At 41.1% G+C, this 20,585-nt stretch overlaps 2 protein-coding genes across 7 annotated transcripts in view; both read right to left on the minus strand.

The window, feature by feature from the left end:
- HDAC8 (histone deacetylase 8) overlaps nucleotides 1-3,204 on the minus strand; it is a 239,614-nt gene extending 236,410 nt beyond the window's left edge. Inside the window, exons 1-2 of one of the 2 annotated variants that reach the window (XM_070365983.1) lie at nucleotides 2,762-3,204; nucleotides 1,574-1,626 (exon numbers count right to left, since the gene is read on the minus strand). In XM_070365983.1, the coding sequence (XP_070222084.1) occupies nucleotides 1,574-1,626; nucleotides 2,762-3,079 (371 nt within the window). In that variant the 5' untranslated portion in view covers nucleotides 3,080-3,204. The remainder of the gene's footprint in view (nucleotides 1-1,573; nucleotides 1,627-2,761) is intronic. The other variant, XM_070365982.1, reaches the window with a different exon arrangement.
- Nucleotides 3,205-13,213: 10,009 nt separating this feature from the next.
- PHKA1 (phosphorylase kinase regulatory subunit alpha 1) overlaps nucleotides 13,214-20,585 on the minus strand; it is a 172,293-nt gene continuing 164,921 nt past the window's right edge. For all 5 annotated transcript variants that reach the window (XM_005899619.3, XM_005899618.3, XM_005899617.3 and 2 more), the window contains 4 exons: nucleotides 19,092-19,262; nucleotides 16,973-17,026; nucleotides 15,117-15,317; nucleotides 13,214-13,809 (listed from right to left, as the gene is read on the minus strand). In XM_005899619.3, coding sequence (XP_005899681.1) covers nucleotides 13,636-13,809; nucleotides 15,117-15,317; nucleotides 16,973-17,026; nucleotides 19,092-19,262 — 600 coding nt within the window. In that variant the 3' untranslated portion in view covers nucleotides 13,214-13,635. The remainder of the gene's footprint in view (nucleotides 13,810-15,116; nucleotides 15,318-16,972; nucleotides 17,027-19,091; nucleotides 19,263-20,585) is intronic.

The following is a 20,585-nucleotide window of genomic DNA, read 5'->3' on the forward strand; positions in this document are numbered from 1 at the left end:
GGATTCTCCAGGCAAGAATACTGGAGTGGCTTGCCATTTCCTTCTCCAGGGGAACTTCCCAACCCAGGGATCAAACCTGGGTCTTCTATTTTTTTTTTTCACATTGCAGGCAGATTCTTTACCACCTGAGCCACCAGGGAAGCCCCCACTCTTCCTCTTAACAAATCCTTACTAAAAGCCTCCCTACTTAACAAGAAAGACAGTTTTATTTTTCTTTGATTTCTTGCTTGTCTTAAATTAATTTTTTAAATGCTAAATAACTTTAATGAAAGGCAAGTAGTTTCTCTATTTACCGAACATATAGGTTAAAAAATGGTTGAAAAACATTCATAAAGAGGATACTCAATAAATGATTTTGTTAATACTAAGGATAAAACTTACACTACCATTTGGGAGATAAATGAAGCATATCACACTAGCAAGCATAGACAGATGCTCACCTAATTGCCCAGGCAATGTCAGAAATACCCCTACAAGTGTCAGGGTTATATTTACTCTTATCATGACAAACAGCAAGTTCAATTTTTTTTTGGTTTGTTTTTAAAGAAGCGCTTAGCTCTGTGCTGAATTCCAGCCTTCACTCCAGGAATTTCCTTTGGTTTTGACTGTCTCTAGGCTCATGGCACCCCACTTCAGTACTCTTGCCTGGAAAATCCCATGGATGGAGGAGCCTGGTGGGCTGTAGTCCATGGGGTCGCTAAGAGTTGGACACGACTGAGCGACTTCACTTTCATGCATTGGAGAAGGAAATGGCAGCCCACTCCAGTGTTCTTGCCTGGAGAATCCCAGGGACGGGGGAGCCTGGTGGGCTGGGGTTGCGCAGTTGGACACAACTGAAGCGACTTAGCAGCAGCAGGCTCATCATTTAAGTTTGGTGGTGGTAATGGTATGCCTGCTAAGTCACTTCAGTCATGTCCGACTCTGTGCGACCCCATAGACGGCAGCCCACCAGGCTCCCCCGTCCCTGGGATTCTCCAGGCAAGAACACTGGAGTGGGTTGCCATTTCCTTCTCCTATGCATGAAAGTGAAAAGTGAAAGTGAAGTCTCTCAGTCGTGTCCAACTCTTAGCGACCCCATGGACTGCAGCCCACCAGGCTCCTCCATCCATGGGATTTTCCAGGCAAGAGTACTGGAGTGGGGTGCCATCGCCTTCTCCAATGGTATGCCTAAAAGTCTTAAATAGAATCCATACTCTCAGACCTGGCTTAGGAAAAAAACAACAACAAGCAAACCAGAACACCTCCCAGCTGATGGTATTTTTTATCAGATAGGTTTTAGTACCCATATGTTCTAACCCCAAAACCCCCACAAAATACCTATCCCTAGGATATTTCCCTCCCAGCAATAAAGCCCTATTTCTTAACTGCTTCAAACACTTTTTTCGAGTTTTCTTAATTCTTCAAGAGCTTTCATTAGGCTACAGGCCGATTACCAACACTATGTATCACACACACAAAAAAGAGAAAACTTTAAAAAAAAGTACCATTCTCTCACTAATTAGCCCCACCGGTGAAGCAGGACATTAAGGCTATGAACACTTGGGTTCAGGGTTCTGTTCAAAACACAACTTACCTCATTTGCTTATGCAGTGCATATGCTTCAATCAAGGAATGTACCATACTGGCCTAAAAACATCAGCATAAAAAGGGGATAAAGGCAGAAATGAATGGTCTCTTACATGTTTTAATTCAGAGAAATCCCATCGACTTAATCATCCTGAACAAAGAAACTTTTATCTCCCCTCCCTTCTTTTTAACAGTTTACAAAGCACTTTAGACAATACAGATACATAGTATTTAAATCACTAAGGCGAAAGCCACCAGTCTTTCGGAGGTGATGGAACACTTTTCTCCTTCAGCTGCTTCTCCCCTTTGGGGATCCCTGGCAGTAGAGACACCATCCCCTCCGCGCGATCCCCTCCCCCGCACCTCCACCCCACCCCCACCGGTCCGTTGGACGTCCGTTGGCGCTCTCAGGAAACTCTCAACGGGAACACTTCCTCCATCACCTGGTACAACTGTTCAAATTTCTGCTGAAGATTTCCCCTAGCCCTGTGTCCTCTACGCTTCCTAATGCCCTCACGTTCACTGGCCCCCCACCCCCAAAACTCAAATCACTAAGGCGAAAGCTATTGGGCCTTATGGAGGTGATGGAACACTTCTCCATCAGCTTCTTCTCCCCTTTGGGGATCCCTGGCAGTAGAGACACCATCCCCTCCGCGCGATCCCCTCCCCCGCACCTCCACCCCACCCCCACCTGTCCGTTGGACGCCCAACGGCGCTCTTAGGAAACTCTCTAAGGGAACACTGCCTCCATCCCTGGTACAGCTGTTCAAATTTCTGGTGAAGATTTCCCCTAGCCCTGTGTCCTCTACGCTTCCTAATGCCCTCACGTTCACTGGCCCCCCACCCCCAAAACTCAAATCACTAAGGCGAAAGCTATCGGGCCTTATGGAGGTGATGGAACACTTCTCCATCAGCTTCTTCTCCCCTTTGGGGATCCCTGGCAGTAGAGACACCATCCCCTCCGCGCGATCCCCTCCCCGGCACCTCCATCCCACCCCCACCTGTCCGTTGGACGCCCAACGGCGCTCTTAGGAAACTCTCTAAGGGAACACTTCCTCCATCCCTGGTACAGCTGTTCAAATTTCTGCTGATTTTCCCCAGCCCCCTGTGCCCTCTTCGCTTCCTAATGCCCTCTCGTCCACCGGCCCCTTACCCCACCCCCAAAACTCACGGTGATCACCCCAATCTTTCTTACCCGTTTGGGGACTTTGGCCAGGGAGTCGCACACGCTAACATACTCGGGACTGTAAATGTAAACTGGGGGCAGCGACTGCCCAGCGTCCGCCGGTTCCTCCGATTCCTCCATCTTCCACTTACAGCCGTTTCGGAACCACCGTCCGGATCCGGCTTTTTTCGAACTCAGCCTGGGCTCGGGTTCCTGCTCCACCGTTCGGCCGCAGCGGTGCACCTTGGTCAACATTCCCTCCGAGTCTCGAGATGGCCAGTGACACTGTTCTTGCTCCCCATCCAATTGAAGGCATGCATGGGCCTCCTCAGGCCAGAACCCCTTCATTTAGTGACTACAGTTCAAAAACGGGAGAAATAAAAGTCCAAATAGCTGCCAACTAGGGCAGATATTTTATGGTACAAGTTAGCGCAGTCAAAATTAACCATCCTTGTTGCCCTACGGGGCCATTTGAGATGAGGTCAAACCAGCTTCCGAGCATGATGGGAGATGTAGTTTCGAGAGATTTGAGTAGCGGAAGAGCGGGGGCTAATTAGTAAAATAGCCGCGAATTTGAGTTTTAGCACTTAAAAAAAAAAAAGAAAAAGGAAGAAAACCCCTAAACAGTCTCAGCGTTTTATGTATTGCCTTAATCTGCGAATACACCGACATTAATATCTAAAGACAGACACAATGTGGCCACTAAGATTCCAGGACCACCCAACTGCCTCAGACGGACATTTTTTGTTGCGGGACTAATTAACGGTACCAACGGTACACAGAAAATTCTGTGCGGCAACTTGGTTTACTGCTTTTCATTATTATCTGTCCGTGTCCATGTAAAAGTTAACAATCCCAATAATTTACTCTGGCAAAACTGGTACTACTTTCTCAAGAGGCTGCCTGGTGTTCTGTAAATTGCTTGGTAGATTCCAATCAAGCAATGTCAAATCACTCTTTGAAAATTGATGTGGAGTAAGATACTCTAGGTGACGTTGGAAACTGTAGCTCCTCTTCCTTCCTTCCTTTTGTCTTTGCAGCTATACAAGGGTTAGGGAAATATTTTGTTTAGTGTGAGGGTTCATAAAAACTATTTTATGCTGAAGCAGTTTTAGAATTACCACCAGTATTTCCAGGTTCCTGGGGGTTCCTATTATCTGATGGAAACTAGTCAATGTCCCGGAGAAGGCAATGGCAACCCACTCCAGTACTTTTGCCTGGCAAATCCCATGGCCGGAGGAGCCTGGTAGGCTGCAGTCCATGGGGTCGCTAGGAGTCAGACACGACTGAGAGACTTCACTTTCACTTTTCACTTTCATGCACTGGAGAAGGCAATGGCAACCCACTCCAGTGTTCTTGCCTGGAGAATCCCAGGGACTGGGGAGCCTGGTGGGCTGCCGTCTCTGGGGTCGCACAGAGTTGGACACAACTGAAGCGACTTAGCAGCAGCAGCAGTCAATGTCCAAGTCCCCAATTCTCATATTAACATGAACTGACATTACTAACACCCCTCAGACAATCCAATATACTTACCTTCTTTGAGGATATTAAACATTTATCAAGTATTGTGATATACACTTGGCTATATTATCTCATTTCATCCTTGCAACAGTCCTATAAAAGAGGTTGTAATACACCATTTTACAAATGCTTAGTTTAGAGAGAGAGAAAATAACTTAAAATTTATACACTTCCAAGTAACTATTCAAAATCACACACTTCACAAGCAGAAAAGCAGGAAATATGGATTTTTTTTCCTCCTGCTATGTATTCTTTAGCTCAAATGTAAGCTCTTATGCTTCTTTTGTATATTCCCATAGAAACTACTTCAAAGTTCTGCAATCATTCTATCATTCATAAAACTTTATCTGATATCAACTAAGTGTACGGTATAGCTGAGGATTCAACCTTCAGGATGAATTACAATCTGATCTCTTGTCTCAGGGATTTGCATTTTTGTAGAGATGAGATAGATACACAAGAAACCATAAGCAGTGCAGAGTCAGATAATGAATGTAGGATGCTTAGGGTATTTAATTAATAAGCATTAAGTACTTAAAAACTGGTGCTTAATAAATGGCAAACTAGGGTTCTTACTCAGTGACATCTGAGAGGCTCCTAGAGAATAGATGGGATTTTACTTGGTGAAGAAGGGAGCCAGGGGAGGGGCAGGCTGACTAGAATAAACAGCATATGCAAAAACAAAAAGGAAAACATTTCTAAATTAGTTTAGCTGAAGGGGCTGGCTCATGAAGTGTTTTGAATACCAGGCTAAAGAAAATAAACTTCAGCCTGTGGGAAATAGGGAGACATTTAAACAGAAAACTTAAAATGAAAGATTTCTATAGCAGTAGTATGTAGGGAGGGAGAAGGCAATGGCACCCCACTCCAGTACTCTTGCCTGGAAAATCCCATGGATGGAGGAGCCTGGTGGGCTGCAGTCCATGGGGTCGCTAAGAGTTGGACACGACTGAGAGACTTCACTTTCACCTTTCACTTTCATGCATTGGAGAAGGAAATGGCAACCCACTCCGGTGTTCTTGCCTGGAGAATCCCAGGGACGGGGGAGCATGGCGGGCTGCCGTCTATGGGGTCGCACAGAGTCGGACACGACTGAAGCGACTTAGTAGCAGCAGCAGTATGTAGGGAAGATTAGATATTGATTAGATATCCTACAGGCAGTGGGAGTGCTACAATGGTTCAGATAACAAGTAACAATGCTTTATGTTTTGTTTTGCTTTTTGTTTGGCTGTACCATGTGACATGTGGGCTTTCATTCCCTGACCAGGGCTGAAACCTGTGCCCCCTGCAGTGGAAGGGTGGAGTCCTAACCACTGGACTGCCAGGGAACTCCTACGTAATGATAACCCTTGGGAAGGGTTAATGGAAACAGAGAGAAAGAAATAATGCATAGGGTAGGTTCAACAGGACTTCCTTACTACTAACTATTTGGATATTGGTGTGAGAAGGAGATGGAGGAGAGTCACTGAAAATTCTTAAAAGTGTGTATGAAGAGAATGTCAGTAAATATCAATATAAGGAACAGGGAAATTAGGAGGAGAACTCAGATGCGAGGGCAGGTGCTTAACCCATTTTATTTCCCGTCATACATGAAGTGAGGTGAAGTGGCTCAGTTGTGTCCAACTCTTTGTGACCCCTTGGACTGTAGCCTACTGGGCTCCTCCGTCCATGGGATTTTCCAGGCAAGAATACTGGAGTGGGTTGCCATTTCCTTCTTCAGGGGAACTTCCCAACCCAGGGACTGAACCCAGGTCTTCCGCATTGTAGGCAGATGCTTTACCGCCTGAGCCACAAGGGAAGCCTCTACATAAGAGATAGGTAAGTCTCTACACAAGCCTCCCTCATACATAAGAGATAGCTAAAGTCATAATAGTGGCTGAGATAGCCAAGGGAACATGGCTTTCTCCAGGATCTAACTGTCGTATCATCTATCGATGTCTAAATGTCATATCTAACTTAACATTTTCAAACCAAACTCCCGATTTTCCTATCCAAGTTTTTGCCACCCCTTCCCCATTTTCATAGCTCAGTAAAGATACCAACATCTATCCAGCTGCCTAAGTCAGAAACCTGGGAGTTATTTGTATTCCCTCCTTTTCTCTCACTCCTAAATCCAGTGTATCAATGTCCATTGGCTTTACCTTCAAGACACATCCTAACTATATCCACTTCTCTCCTCTGCGCTGCCACCATCCCAGTCCTGGCACTGTCATCTCTCACTTGGACTTCCTGCAATATCTAACTGGTTTCAACTTCCACTCTTGTTGACTTCCAGTCTATTCTTTGTCTGGATGAGCTTCATAAACATGCAAAGCAGATTATGTTACTTTTTGAAACCTGCCCCACACCATGATGAAAATCTTTGAGCTAAGAAGAAGAGAATAATTTGGGAAATGCTTGTTTGGGGGAGTTAGGAGAGAAAGATGCCAAAAAGGAGACAAAAATGTTGAGTGAGAACTAGTACAGTTTTACAGAAATCAAGGGATGAGAGAGTTACCAGAAGGGAGGCGTAGTAACAATGTCATGTATCACAAGGGGGAAAAACCCTTTTTGCCATTAGGGGTTCACTGGTGCTCTATGAAAAATACATGAGGTAGGGAAGGAAGCCAGATAGCAAAGAGTTAATGAGTGAAGCCAATGCGGTCAAGTGTAGCTTCCTTTTAGAAGAATTTTGATTGTGAAAGGAAGGAATTAGTATTTCAACCTAGGGAGATATCAGAGCCTAGTATATTTTTTTAGGGTAAGAGAGAAATGTACATGTTTACACAGAGAAAGGAGTCTACGGGACTGTAGGAGTTAACTAAAAGGTGAGATCATGACAGATTGGCAGTACAAGAAGGAAATGGAACTTGTCTAGTGCTTTTATGGGTAGGAAGTGGAAGGATGATGGCAGAATGCTGCTGCTGCTGCTGCTGCTAAGTCGCTTCAGTTGTGTCCAACTCTGTACAACCCCACAGATGGCAGGCAGCTCACCAGGCTCCGCTGTCCCTGGGATTCTCCAGGCGAGAACACTGGAGTGGGTTGCCATTTCCTTCTCCAATGCATGAAAGTGAAAAGTGAAAGGGAAGTCCCTCAGTAAGTGTCTGACTCTTCGTGACCCCATGGACTACAGCCTACCAGGCTCCTCCATCCATGGGATTTTCCAGGCAAGAGTACTGGAGTGGGTTGCCATTGCCTTCTCCCTTGGCAGAATACAGACTGGCTAAGTGAAAATCTAAAATCTGGACTCTATTTGAGGTGAAAATGGATTGTTCCATGTGTTCTTTAAGTTCTAGCAACAGACAGCTGAACACTTCAGCAAGGGGGAGCATTGCTTCTAAACTGGAAACAATATCCTTGTTTGGCATACAATGTTGCAAGATGGAAAAAGATAAATTGTTGCTTGGGGATCTGAAACTGGTAGCATATTCCTGCAGCAAATCCCACAGGGAGGCTACACCCTTATTCATCATTAGGATAGAGCACAAATCATGCCACAGGTTCCAATCTCAACTTTCCACATGCTTAATACTTCTATGATCCTTAAGAAGAAAACCTTTTCCAAAGCACCAGATTTGCAGTCGGAGGACTTGAAGTCAGAGGAAATAGGTTGAATCTTGGTTCCACCGTTAACTTAGTGTGGTGACCCTGGATAAGTTCCTTGACTCCCTTTTCTTAGGCGTTTTTGCTAAAGGTAGTTTTTGAACTAGCAAGGTCATGATAGGCTGCGCCGCTTCTTTTGATGATCTCTGCCTTTACTTGCTGGCAGAAGCAGGGAGAAGGGAAAGCAAATACATTAAGAAGTTACTACCCCTCTAGCCAACCTCTGTGCATTTTATCATATGCCCACTGATACCTCAACTGTACTGAACCAAATGACCCTAGTTTTCACACCATTTCCTCATGTCTTTTCCTTGGAAAGGGTCATTGTTGAGAATGCAAATTCTAGAGTCAGACTGCTTGGGCTTAGATCCCAGTTCTACCACTTCCTGGCTGCTTGATCTTCAACAACTTGCTTATAATGCTCAGTGCTTCAGTTCCATCATATGTAAGATGGGGATGACAACAATTTCTATCTTACATGGTAATTATGAAGGCAGAATAAGATGGTTCATGCCAATAGAGATGCAGACATAGAGAGCAGACTCGTGGACACAGTGGGTGAAGGAGAGTGTAGGGCAAATTGAGAGAATAGCATTGAAACGTATTACATTACCATATGTAAAATAGATACCCTAGTGGGAAGTTGCTGTAGAACACAGGGAGCTCAGTCTGGTACTCTGTGACAACCTAGAGGGGTGGGATAGAGGGGTGGGAAGGAGGTTCAAGTGGGAGGGGAAATATGTATAATTATGGCTGATTCACGTGGTTGTACAGCAGAAACCAATACAACATTGTAAAGCAATTGCTCTCCAATTAAAAAAAAGATGGTCCATGCCAAATGCCTGTATAACAATGTCTGGCATTTGGTAAGCACTCAAATATTGATTATTATTTGCTTTAACAGCTATTATGCCAAATATTCCTTAATTTGGGGGAAGTCTCCACCCCACTGTTATCTTTACCCACATACCACTATTGCATGAGAACTATTACTAGTTTGAGACAGGTCTTTGGCTTTTAGGCCTAGCCTTAAGAGAAATCAGACTTCTGCTAAATATAGGGTGACCATACCATCCAACGGAGAAGGCAATGGCACCCCATCCCAGTACTCTTGCCTGGAAAATCCCATGGATGGAGGAGCTTGGTGGGCTGCAGTCCATGGGGTCGCTAAGAGTCGGACACGACTGAGCGACTTCACTTTCACTTTTCACTTACATGCATTGGAGAAGGAAATGGCAACCCACTCCAGTGTTGTTGCCTGGAGAATCCCAGGGACGGGGGAGCCTGGTGGGCTGCTGTCTATGAGGTCGCACAGGGTTGGACACGACTGAAGCGACTTAGCAGCAGCAGCAGCATACCATCCAAACTGGGACACTTTTAATGACAGAGAGTGCTATTAATAATTATACCAGGACAACAGGCATAAATGGGGACTGTCCTGAGCAAACCAAGGCCTAAGGCCACTCAAGTTTGACAGGAAATGGATACTAAATATGGAAAAACACTGTATTTATCTCCATTGCATTAGTACAGGTACTAGGTATTTGGTAAGTATAAAAAGGATTTTTTAAGAGTAATAACTTTGACCCATCAGCTGCATAAAATTCTCAGAATGTAGTATTATCTAACTAACCAGGATGGGACTGCAGAGACAGTTCATCCTTGCTGGATAAACCCTCTCTTGTTATACAAAAGGCTAATGAGTAGCAGAAACAAGATTCTGCCAAATATTCATAACATTTAGGAGAGCGAACAGTTTTTAGGTATCTTCTAGTAGTGCAGGCTCATCACCTGCACACAAATGTAATGCTGAGCAAAAATTAGCCTTATTCATTCATCAGAACAGGTTCCCTGATGATATCAATAAGCTAGTTTAAATTTAGTGAGCGTAGTTTAAGTAGCTGTGCATGTGAATAATAAAACTGCATTTCTTTACATATATTACAATATTATATAATTTATAATATGATTTATGTATTAATATTATCCTATTTTGACCCAATTAATGAGCTTTGACTGTACTGCATACCTAGAGTATGTAAAATAGAGCCATGAAATAAACCCCAATCACAGAAACACATGAGGCTTTGCACATTGGCACTAGACATAATTTAATTGGAAATTCTAATTTTTTATTCTATTTTCAAAATGTAAGTGCTTTAAAAAAAAGTCTAATGTGTTTTTTAGTGTTGCATACTTAAAAATGAACAAAATATGAATCAAGTTTTCTAAACAGTTGCTTTAAAAGTGAAGTAGCTCTGTATGGGAGGCATAGTGATAGATAACCTCATAAACCCAGAGAAATATAGCCATCATGTCAGTTCAGGTAAATGTGTGTGAGAGCTAGTGGTGATGCTCAAATGTGCCACTTCAGATGTACTCCCCATGGCTGGGGTACACTTGCAGCCAGTGAAAAGATGAAGAGTTTCAGTTCAGTTGCTCAGTTGTGTCCGACTCTTTGCGACTCCATGGACTGCAGCACGCCAGGCCTCCTTGTCCATCACTAGCTCCTGGAGTTTACTCAAACTCATGTCCACTGAGTCGGTGATGCCATCCAACCATCTCATCCCTTCTCCCGCTTTCAATGTTTCCCAGCATCAGGGGCTTTTCAAATGAGTTAGTTCTTCCCATCAGGTGGCCAAAGTATTGGAGCTTCAGCTTCAACATCAGTCCTTCCAATGAATATTCAGGACTGATTTCCCTTAGGATGGACTGGTTGGATCTCCTTGCAGTCCAAGGGACTCTCAAGAGTCTTCTCCAACACCACAGTTCAAAAGCATCAATTCTTCGGTGCTCAACTTTCTTTATAGTCCAACTCTCACATCCATACATGCCCACTGGAAAAACCATACCCTTGACTAGATGGACCTTTGTTGGCAAAGTAATGTCTCTGCTTTTTAATATGCTGTCTAGGTTGGTCAGAACTTTCCTTCCAAGGAGTAAGCGTCTTTTAATTTCATGGTTGCAGTCACCATCTGCAGTGATTTTGGAGCCCCCAAAAATAAAGTCTGTCACTGTTTCCCCATGTATTTGCCATGAAGTGATGGGACATGATGCCACAATCTTAGTTTTCTGAATGTCGATCTTTAAGCCAACTTTTTCATTCTCCTCTTTCACTTTCATCAAGAGGCTCTTTAGTTCTTCTTCACTTTCTGCCATAAGGGTAGTGTCATCTGCATATCTGAGATTATTGATATTTCTCCCGGCAATCTTGATTCTAGCTTGTGCTTCTTCCAGCCCAGCATTTCTCATGATGTACTCTGCATATAAGTTAAACAAGCAGGGTGACAATATACAGCCTTGACATATTCCTTTTTAGAACCAGTCTGTGGCTTCCTGATCTGCATACAGATTTCTTAACAGGCAGGTCAGGTGGTCTGGTATTTCCATCTCATTCAGAATTTTCCACAGTTTGTGGTGATCCACACAGTTAAAGGCTTTGGCATAGTCAATAAAGCAGAAATAGATGTTTTTCTGGAACTCTCTTGCTTTTTTGATAATCCAACGGATGTTGGCAATTTGATCTCTGGTTCCTCTGCCTTTTCTATAACCAGCTTGAACATATGAAAGTTCACGGTTCACGTACTATTGAAGCCTGGCTTGGAGAATTTTGAGCATTACTTTACTAGCGTGTGAGATGAATGCAATTGTGTGGTAGTTTGAGCATTCTTTGGCATTGCCAAAAGTATAGTTTCAGAACAGGGTGTAAATTTTCTTTATATGTGACCAGAAAATCATGTAATCAGAAATATACTTACCATGTGTTTCCATTTCCTATAAGAGAAACACTGAAAATGTTGGACATCCTTTCTTTGTTTCCACTATCTGTTTTACTATCACCCTACTATGTTCATTTATTCACGTGTACTCATAATATTGTCACTGGTAATGTTACAATTATTTAGAGAGCCCACCATCCCCATTCTTGGAGAAAAACCTGAAAAAATATGATGGAAAATAGAGGATTGAAGTAGGAAGTTATCTGAATGCAAATAGGGAAATTAGTAGAGTCTTTACAGGAGAAGGAAAATGCTATGGACTGAATGTGTGCATCCCTTCAAAATTCCTATCTTGAAGCCTCAGTCCCCCCATGTGATGGTATTTGGAGGTGGGAGCCTTTGGGAGGTAATCAGGTAGAGTCTGCATGGCAGGCCTGGTGACCTTATGAAAAAAGGAAGAGACCAGAGCTTACTCTCTGTGTGCCATGTGAAGATACAGCAAGAAGGCCCAGAAAGAGGGCACTCCCCAGACACTGAATCTGCTGGTACTTTGGTCTTGAACCTCTCAGCCCTCAGAACCATCAGAAGTAAATGTTTGTTGTTTAAGCCACCCTGTCTATGGTATTTTGTTATAGTAGCCTTGAACTAAAACAGAAAGTTAGGAGAAACATTCTTCAATGGCTACCTAAATGTGAGACTAAGGAAGAGGACTCAAGGAGTCCTCCATTATCTTTTGTGTGTCAGCCTGAGACCACAGTCACATACCTCTCCCACACACAGCACTCATATTTATATACTTACACAGTTTGTTGAACATGGATAAAGATATTAATAGATATACAGACACATCAAAACTACTTACATTCAGAAAAAGTTCCCATGTATGCTTAGACATACATACAAATGTAGGTGTTTTCAAGAGACAGATATATGCCCACAGATATCAAGATATACATAGATGCGAACAATAGAACCAGAAAGTAAAAATGCAAGTGAATGAGTTTAAAAGCATATAGGAGGTCAGGGAGTTGGAGGGGGTGGATGCTGTAGGAAGTGAGTATGTGAGTGAGACAAAGACCAGGTGAGCACAGAGAACGAGTACTCAGTAAAGCAGCTATAGATTGGACTTCTGGATCCCTGTTCATCAAAGATAGAGGCTTCAATTATTCTCTGTGTTGTGTGCTAGCTCACTCTTCAAAGGCATGGATTAGTGTACAAGGCTTTCTTCAAGACACTAACCCATCTGATTCCTTCTGCATTCCCTAGGTGTAAGACTCTACCCAGACATCTTCTCTTCTTCCACTCTCCTTTCTGAAATTGGGCTCCCGGCTCCATTTCTCTGGGTTATTCTGCATTTTCTGCTACACATACATCTTTGAGTACCAGCAATCTTGGTTAAATGTGATTTTAAGTGTTAATACTGAAATTCTTAAATATACACAGTAAACTTGCAATTTCTCTATATTTCAGCAAAAGGAGAATAAGAATTATGTATATATAGATACAGAGAAGGCAAAAGCAGAGGCTAAGTCTGCATAGAAAGGAATTCATCATTCAGCATGAGGCAGCATGTGAGTGAAGAAGAAAATTATGATCTGGTACTCTTTTCCCAAGAAAAGGCACTTAGAATAGATAATTTCCAACTTATAGGAGCATAAAATCCAACAACTGAGGGTTTATTCACTTGAAATAATGTCCCAATGCACCCACCACTCATTTACACAATGAAACCACACATAAGAAAAATCAAACTTCAGGAATAAGTTATTATTAACATCTGCTCCCCAAACAGGAGTTAGAAAACTAAGTTTGTAACAGATCTAGAGAATAAAAACACACACTTTTATGAACCATGAAAGAATGAAGGCTCACAATGAAGAGCCTGGGTGAGCAGATGCCTCCAAGCAAGGGTTCACATCTTCTAAAGCAGTTATTTTATCAGAAAAATTTGCTCTTCTTGGGAGGGATGGGTTGGCAAGGGACAGGGTGGGAGTGGTCAGGTCATCATATTTCAGTTCCATGCATAATCAACGAGGCAGGAACCAGCTGTCAAAAGGCTCCCAGCAGCCAGGCCTAGAGGCCTCACTGCATGGCACAGATGCTGTGGGGCAGGAACTCCTGCACATAGGTGGCCGCTGCTTTGGAGAGGTAGGTCATGGTGCCAAACCTGCCACTGGGTGCACTGTCATACAGAAGAGTACAGATGCCAGACGCAGGATCCTTTGCCAACATGATATCATCTGCACCGAGGGTTTTCTGTTTGGTGTTTAAGGATGGGAAAACACAGGGGAAAGGAAAAATTACTAATCCTACTAACTAAAGTCCTGATTAGAATAACTCAGAACCTCTTCCCCATCACCAACTAGTTGGATCTTAGGCTGTTTAGACAGCAAGGGATCAGGGTTATACTCAAAATGGTGGCTATGAATTTTTATACATTCATTTTTCACTAGATCCCCAATCATATGAATAATTTTAAAAGCACTAATTGTTTAGAATTTTTGAAAGTTCAATATAATAGGTAATTAGAGTTTTGTTCGTTAAGAGTCAAAAGTTAAAACTTACAAATCACCCTAGATGAACTTCGGTCTGCATCCTTCTAGTACTACTGACTCAGCATGTGTTCTTATTATTCTTGTTTGGCTGTGCTGTGTGGGATCTTAGTTCCCCAAGCAGGGATTGAACTAGTGCCCCCTGCATTGGGAGCATGGAGTCTTAAGCCCTGGACCATTAGGGAAGCCACTCAGTATGTATCATTTTATCTTGTATTTGACCATTATTTCTTTTCTTTCTAAGTCGATTTAATTCAAATGGATCACAAGCTCTCCAAGCTAGAGTCAATGTCTAAAAAGGATCACATTTTCTGATACAATAAAGAGCAGTCAGAGTATTTAAAATTAGGACTGTCTTGTGAAATCTTTGAAAAGTCCTAGAGAAGCTTTTAATTTCCTTTGCATCCCCATCCCCAGGCCTAAAAGAATGAAACACTGATTACATGTTTTGGAAACTGTTCTATTGACAAGAGCACATGCCCTTCACTTTATGTGTTCCTACTTTTAATCTAGGAGACATCTGGAAAGCTTTTAGTAGTCTGCATTTTTTAAATGTGGTTGATTTTCTGAAGTAAGATTTAATAAGAAAAATATAGAATTAAATATTTTACTTTAATATTTTCTTATAGGTAAGAAAGAAAAGCAAAAACAAAACAAACCTAAATCAAATCTTCTCTTTTCCTTAATAGTCCAGAAAGGATATACTACCCAATAGTTTCTTATTAAGTCCTTATCACTACAAAAAGTAGTGTGATAAAAGTAGTATGAAATATGACAAAAAGCATAAAAGCCTCCTGAGTTCCAGGCAACTTTACCATCTAACACAACCACAAAACATGGTAAAAGACAGAGGTCATCCCACAGCCTAGTTCTCAAACAGATAGAGGTCAGAGCCACTACAAAGGAGGCCTAGAAAACAGCTATGAGGAAGATGGCACAAGAAAGTGACCTTGGCTTCTTGAAGAGTTAATATCAGACACTTCCCTTTGAGAAAACAACAGGTTTGCCTACCTGTTCTTGAAGAAACAAGTCATTGGCAATATGCACTATTTTCTCCACAGCAATGATGCTTCCAATACTATGAATTTCAATGTCTGCCATCATGGTGAGGACAAGGATGGCTTCAACCAGAAGCTGACGGTACTCTGGCTGAGGTACACGATTCAGGACAGACTCCACATGAACAGAGAATTTAATCTCGCCTGGAGTCATCTGTGATAGAAGGGGAAAAAAAAATCAGTTCTTAAGAGCCCATTGTGCTGAGAGGCATCAATTACCTATTCTGAAACGCAGAAGAAATACTGTAGCCAAGAGCACTGTTTCAGTCTCCTTTAAAGTAACTGAGTGAGTAAATAGGTTCAATCTTTCTGGAAGGCAATCTGGTGAGTATAACAAGCATCATAAAAGTGTCAGTGCCTTCTAACCCATAATTCTCCTTCTGGAAGTTCATCCTAAGGAAATAATTCAAGAGAGGATAAAAGCCCTATATGCAAGAGTGTTTTACAGCAGCCTTAGTCACAAGTATAAAGCTAGAAGTAATCTAAACATGGGAATGGTTGTGTAAATAATGGCATATCATGGTATGCCATTATGAGTTTCTGTAGAATCATTAAAAGAATAAATAAGATGACTGTGGATAAAGGAAAAATCTAAGTAGAATCTAAAACTGTACATACATGACAGTTTGAGAATTAGGTAAAATATTTATATACTATTAGATTAAAAAAGGCATGGAGAAATATAAAGTTATTTTAGGGTGAAATGGATTAACAAATAATTTTTGGTAAAACTGTATTAAGCATACACTTTAGGATGGCAATGTAGATTCAGAGTCTAAAGGACTCAAGCTCTGCCTTTGCCACCTGGGAAGCCGCAATTCTATGACCTTGGAGAATTTACTTTTCTAAATTGATATGCTTGTCTGTGAACTAGGAACTACAATCCCTTTCTTAGCTATCTCACATAGTTGTGCTGAAGATCAAATTAAAGACTGTATAAAGGTGTTTTGAAGACTCATAAAAGGTACATTCAGGTATGTATTATTATTAATTTGTTAACATTTTAATCTTGCTTAAAGGCAGAGAGAAGATCAAGAAAGGACACAGTGTTCTTTACTAGAGAAAAAGCCTCTAGGCAGGAGTGGAGCCCTGAAGCACAGCATTAGCTTTCTGTACCCTGCCCTCCAGTCATGATCTACAATTCCAGAGTGGGAATTGTAGCAGAAAATCTGGTCATACTAATTCGAGCTCCTTTGTTGATTTTCTTTAAAAGCTATTTCTTCATAATTTTAGTCTGATTGGGCAAAAAGCAAAATATGAAAGCACCTTCTAATCTATGTCTGTGGTTTATGGCAATGTTTTCCAACCAGAATTATATATCAGCATTATTCTAAGGATTGTTTAAAGTACAGGTGCTCATGTTCCATCCTTGGAGAGCTGGAGATAGGAGTTTGGGTTACTGTGATATATAGTTAGAGCTAAGGACCACTGGTTTATAATCACTGGTTTATAGTTTACAAGCATCTTATTAGAGAAAGGTAGGGATGAGCAGGATGGGGGCATGAGAAGTCATTCATTCATTCTTAGATTCATTCTCATCTGCCATTTCCAACCCTGGCAATATTCACATAAATCAGTCTAACTTAATCAACCATTAAAAGAAGCTGGCTTTATATAATTAATGTAATACATAATTATTCTCTAATATTCCCATTCTATTAAAAAAAAAAACATTTTCTCCTTTCTTCCAATGCATTTTATGTTCAGTTGATTTATGAAAGCACAGATTTGTTATTTTGAAAAGTGATCACTGAAATACTTTAGCCAGACAAGCTATCAATCACATAAATGTGAAAGACAGAATCTTACCTCTCTAGTAGTTGAAGAAGGAAGAACAAAACCTTCCACAGAAAGTCCGTGACACTGCAAAACAGCAAAAACCTGTCACCAAGGATATGCTGATAACTAAAAGACCGTAAGGAGACACTTAGATGCTGAGTAATCACAGGCCAGTGAAAGGCCCTGCAGCCCACGTGTCCTTGCCAAGGGGTTGCGATTGAATGTGTGGCAAGAAGCAGGGTTGGACTTAAGGGTACTCAAGGTTCATCCTCTACTTAGGGGAGTAAAAGGCTCAGGAGGATCTACCTATTGGATAGCCTAGTCCTAAAGATTCAGAGACTATCTAGGAGGATACCATGGTAGGTTCCAGAGCCATCATAACTAGACTTCAGAAAGATTTTTTAGGCTAAAGAGAAAAACTAAATATATGCATGTACTGAATATGCATAATTACTACATTTTCTAGTTAAGCATCCCCCATCAGCACTCCTGATCCCCTCACCCTGCTCTACTTTCTCTACAGTACCTGTCATCATTTAACATTCTGTATAATTTATGTATTTTATTTATTGTTTGTCTCTCTCTAGTAGACTATAAGTTCTACACAGGACAGAGACTGTTGTCTGTTTTGTTTTCTGTTGTATACCTGTGAGCACCTAGGACATTGCTTAGTGCACAGTAGATGCTCAAGAAATGCTATATGAATGAATTATGGTCTATATCCCTCTCACCATCAATTCAGTTATTAAAAAGCAATGGGAATTAATGACTTGCCATTTTATATTTTAAAGAAATCTAAAACATCATATTTTAAACCACAGATAAATATTCCAATCCAACAGGTTTATCAACTCTACCAGACACTCCCATCCCATGTTTCATATGCCAAATAACAATCCTTATACAGAGAATTACCAGCCTTGAAACATATGTGCAGAGTGATTATGTTACATTCATACTCTGAAAGGAATGGAATGAAAAATACAGAGGGCATTTGTTTTCCCTCTTTATATCAGGAGTTTAAGTTCGTGTTTTGATTCTGCCACAAAATACCCAATTTTCCCAGTTAGATTTGAATGTTCCTTCCCTTGTATTCTCACAGCCTTCTGGGTTTGTACTTCTATCATAACACAAGTGGACTTTCACTATAGCTGCTATGCAAAAAGATGGTATCTGAGTAGAAGAGCACCTAGTACCTGTACTCTGTGAAACTGAATTGCCACAAGCCAGGTATAAATGCAAAGATAAAGCACATATCTGTTAACACTGTGCTACAGTTGTTTTATGGAAGGAAAACAGCTGATAGGTACTTTTTGAAAGGAGGATTACCAGAGCTGATAGCTTAAGGAATCTATTTTCACTTTTCCAAAGGATCACCTGATTCTGTCCCTGGAAGAACATCAGTGTGCAAAAGGGAGAAACATCCTGGTTGAAGTGTTCTTCAGGTCATTACCAAGGGCAATGAAGCAAAAAATAGCACCTATGAGACTATGAATGAGACCCATGAATGAGAACTATAGTCTTCTTGGTCTTACAAATCTGTCACAATCATAATGGTGTGATGTCTCCTGGAATGTCTTTGGCAAACTAGGCCTTTGACAGAAAAACAAAAACTGGTCACATCAGTAGAGTCTTTGGACTATTGGCATCACTATGACTGCATTTATTTAGTAGTTTTCATCCAAGAAAGAATATAGGTAAGAGTTTCTCATAAAACTTCCCATATGCCACAGTTGTTTTACTACAGTAACATTTGGTTATTAACAGCACATTGTTACAATAACATTTCTACTCTGCAATAGCTACAAAGAAAGTGTCTTTATCACTGCATTCATTTGATTGGCAGTAAGTGTATCACAATGTTTCACAATGTCCAACTATGGCCAAAAAGATGAGCAGTGATGTTTCTGAAATGTCTTTATAAACACCACAATGGCAACAGTAATGGAGAGAGACTAAATTATCAATAATATCAAAATAACAAATCAACTATTTCATTTTAATGTTTTCTTCTAGGTTTTATCCATAAGAGCATATGCCTTTTATATAACTGAAATGATATCACAGTCATGTCATATCTCAGACAAGAAGACTGATAATTTCATGAGGGGGGTAAAATAAAGAGACACCTATGGTGTATTATGCTTACCTTCTGTAAAACTTTCCATACTTTTTGATAAAATCCAATTGGGACTCTGTTCAATGCGCCATCCAGCCTTCTTCGGCGTTGCCATTGACCTTGACGACTATCTTTAGATGTATGTTGACCAAATGCTCTAGAGAAGGACGCACCACTTGGACTCATAGAGGTTCCAGGTGGCTTGGGAGAAAAGCAGAGAAAAGAACATAAATCAAAAGTCACCTCTGTTTTTATGACTAATGTATAATAGCACAATGAATAACAAACACACTCAGCAGAATTATAAACCACAAATTTAAGTGTAACAGCCAAGACACAGAGGTTATAGTGAAGCTGGCAGACTTATGAGTAGCTAGCAGCACTGTTGGAGAAGGAAATGGCGACCCACTCCAGTGCTCTTGCCTGGAGAATCCCAGGGACTGGGGAGCCTGGTGGGCTGCCGTCTATGGGGTCACGCAGAGTCGGACACAACTGAAGTGACTTAGCGGTTAGCAGCAGCAATGTAAACAGATACAATCCTTTTAGAAACCATCTAGTGATACATAAGAAGAGCCATAAAAATACTGATGACATGGGAGGTTCTTCACTCTCTTTCCAAGGTTATTTCTGTTCAACTTTTAACTGGTCTATGGCTTAGTTTGTTGCTCTCATAGGCTATAACACAAGCTTCAATTTAAAAGAATTGAAATAAGACACAGAGTATGGTATCTTACTACAATGAAATTAAATTAGAAATCAGTAGCAAAAGGAAATTTGGAAAATTTACAAATATGTGGAAATTAGACAACATATCCCTAAATAACCAGTGGGGTAAGAAAGAAAATGCAAGGAAAATTAGAAAACACTTTAAGATGAATGAAATTGAAAACAACATACCAAAACTTATGGGATGCAACTAAAGAGAACTTTATTTTATAAATGTTTGTACTAAAAAAGAAGAAATATCTCAAATTAATAACTAAATCTTCTACCTTAAGACAATGTAAAAAAGAAGAAATGAAGAGCAAACTAAAATGAAAGCAAGAAGAAGAAAAAAATAAGATTATAACAGAAAGAAAAATAAAATAGAAAACAAAAATAACTGAGGAAAAGCCAATGAAACCAAAGTTTGTTTCTTTGAAAATCAACATCAACAAAATTGAAAAAGATTTATCTAGACATACCAAAAAAGGGAAATGTATTAAAATTAGGATAGAAAGCGAGGACTCACTTCCAGCCTTAAAGAAAGGATTATAAGGATATACCATTGGTAGCCATGGTGCCAAGATGGCAGTGTAGAAGGATGTGCACTCATCTCCTGTGAGAACTCCAAACTTGCAACTAACCACTGAACAACCATCAACAGGAGAATGGTGGATCCCACCAAAAAAAAAAAAAGATCCCCATGTTCAAGGGCAAAGGAGAAACCCCAACAAAACAGTAGGAGGAGTGAAATCGCATTTAGACTCAAACCTCATACTGGCCAGAGATGCTCGGAGGGCTCAAACCAAACCTTGTGCACAC

Source organism: Bos mutus, chromosome X (genome assembly GCF_027580195.1).
Source record: "Bos mutus isolate GX-2022 chromosome X, NWIPB_WYAK_1.1, whole genome shotgun sequence".
Taxonomy (NCBI): domain Eukaryota; kingdom Metazoa; phylum Chordata; class Mammalia; order Artiodactyla; family Bovidae; genus Bos; species Bos mutus.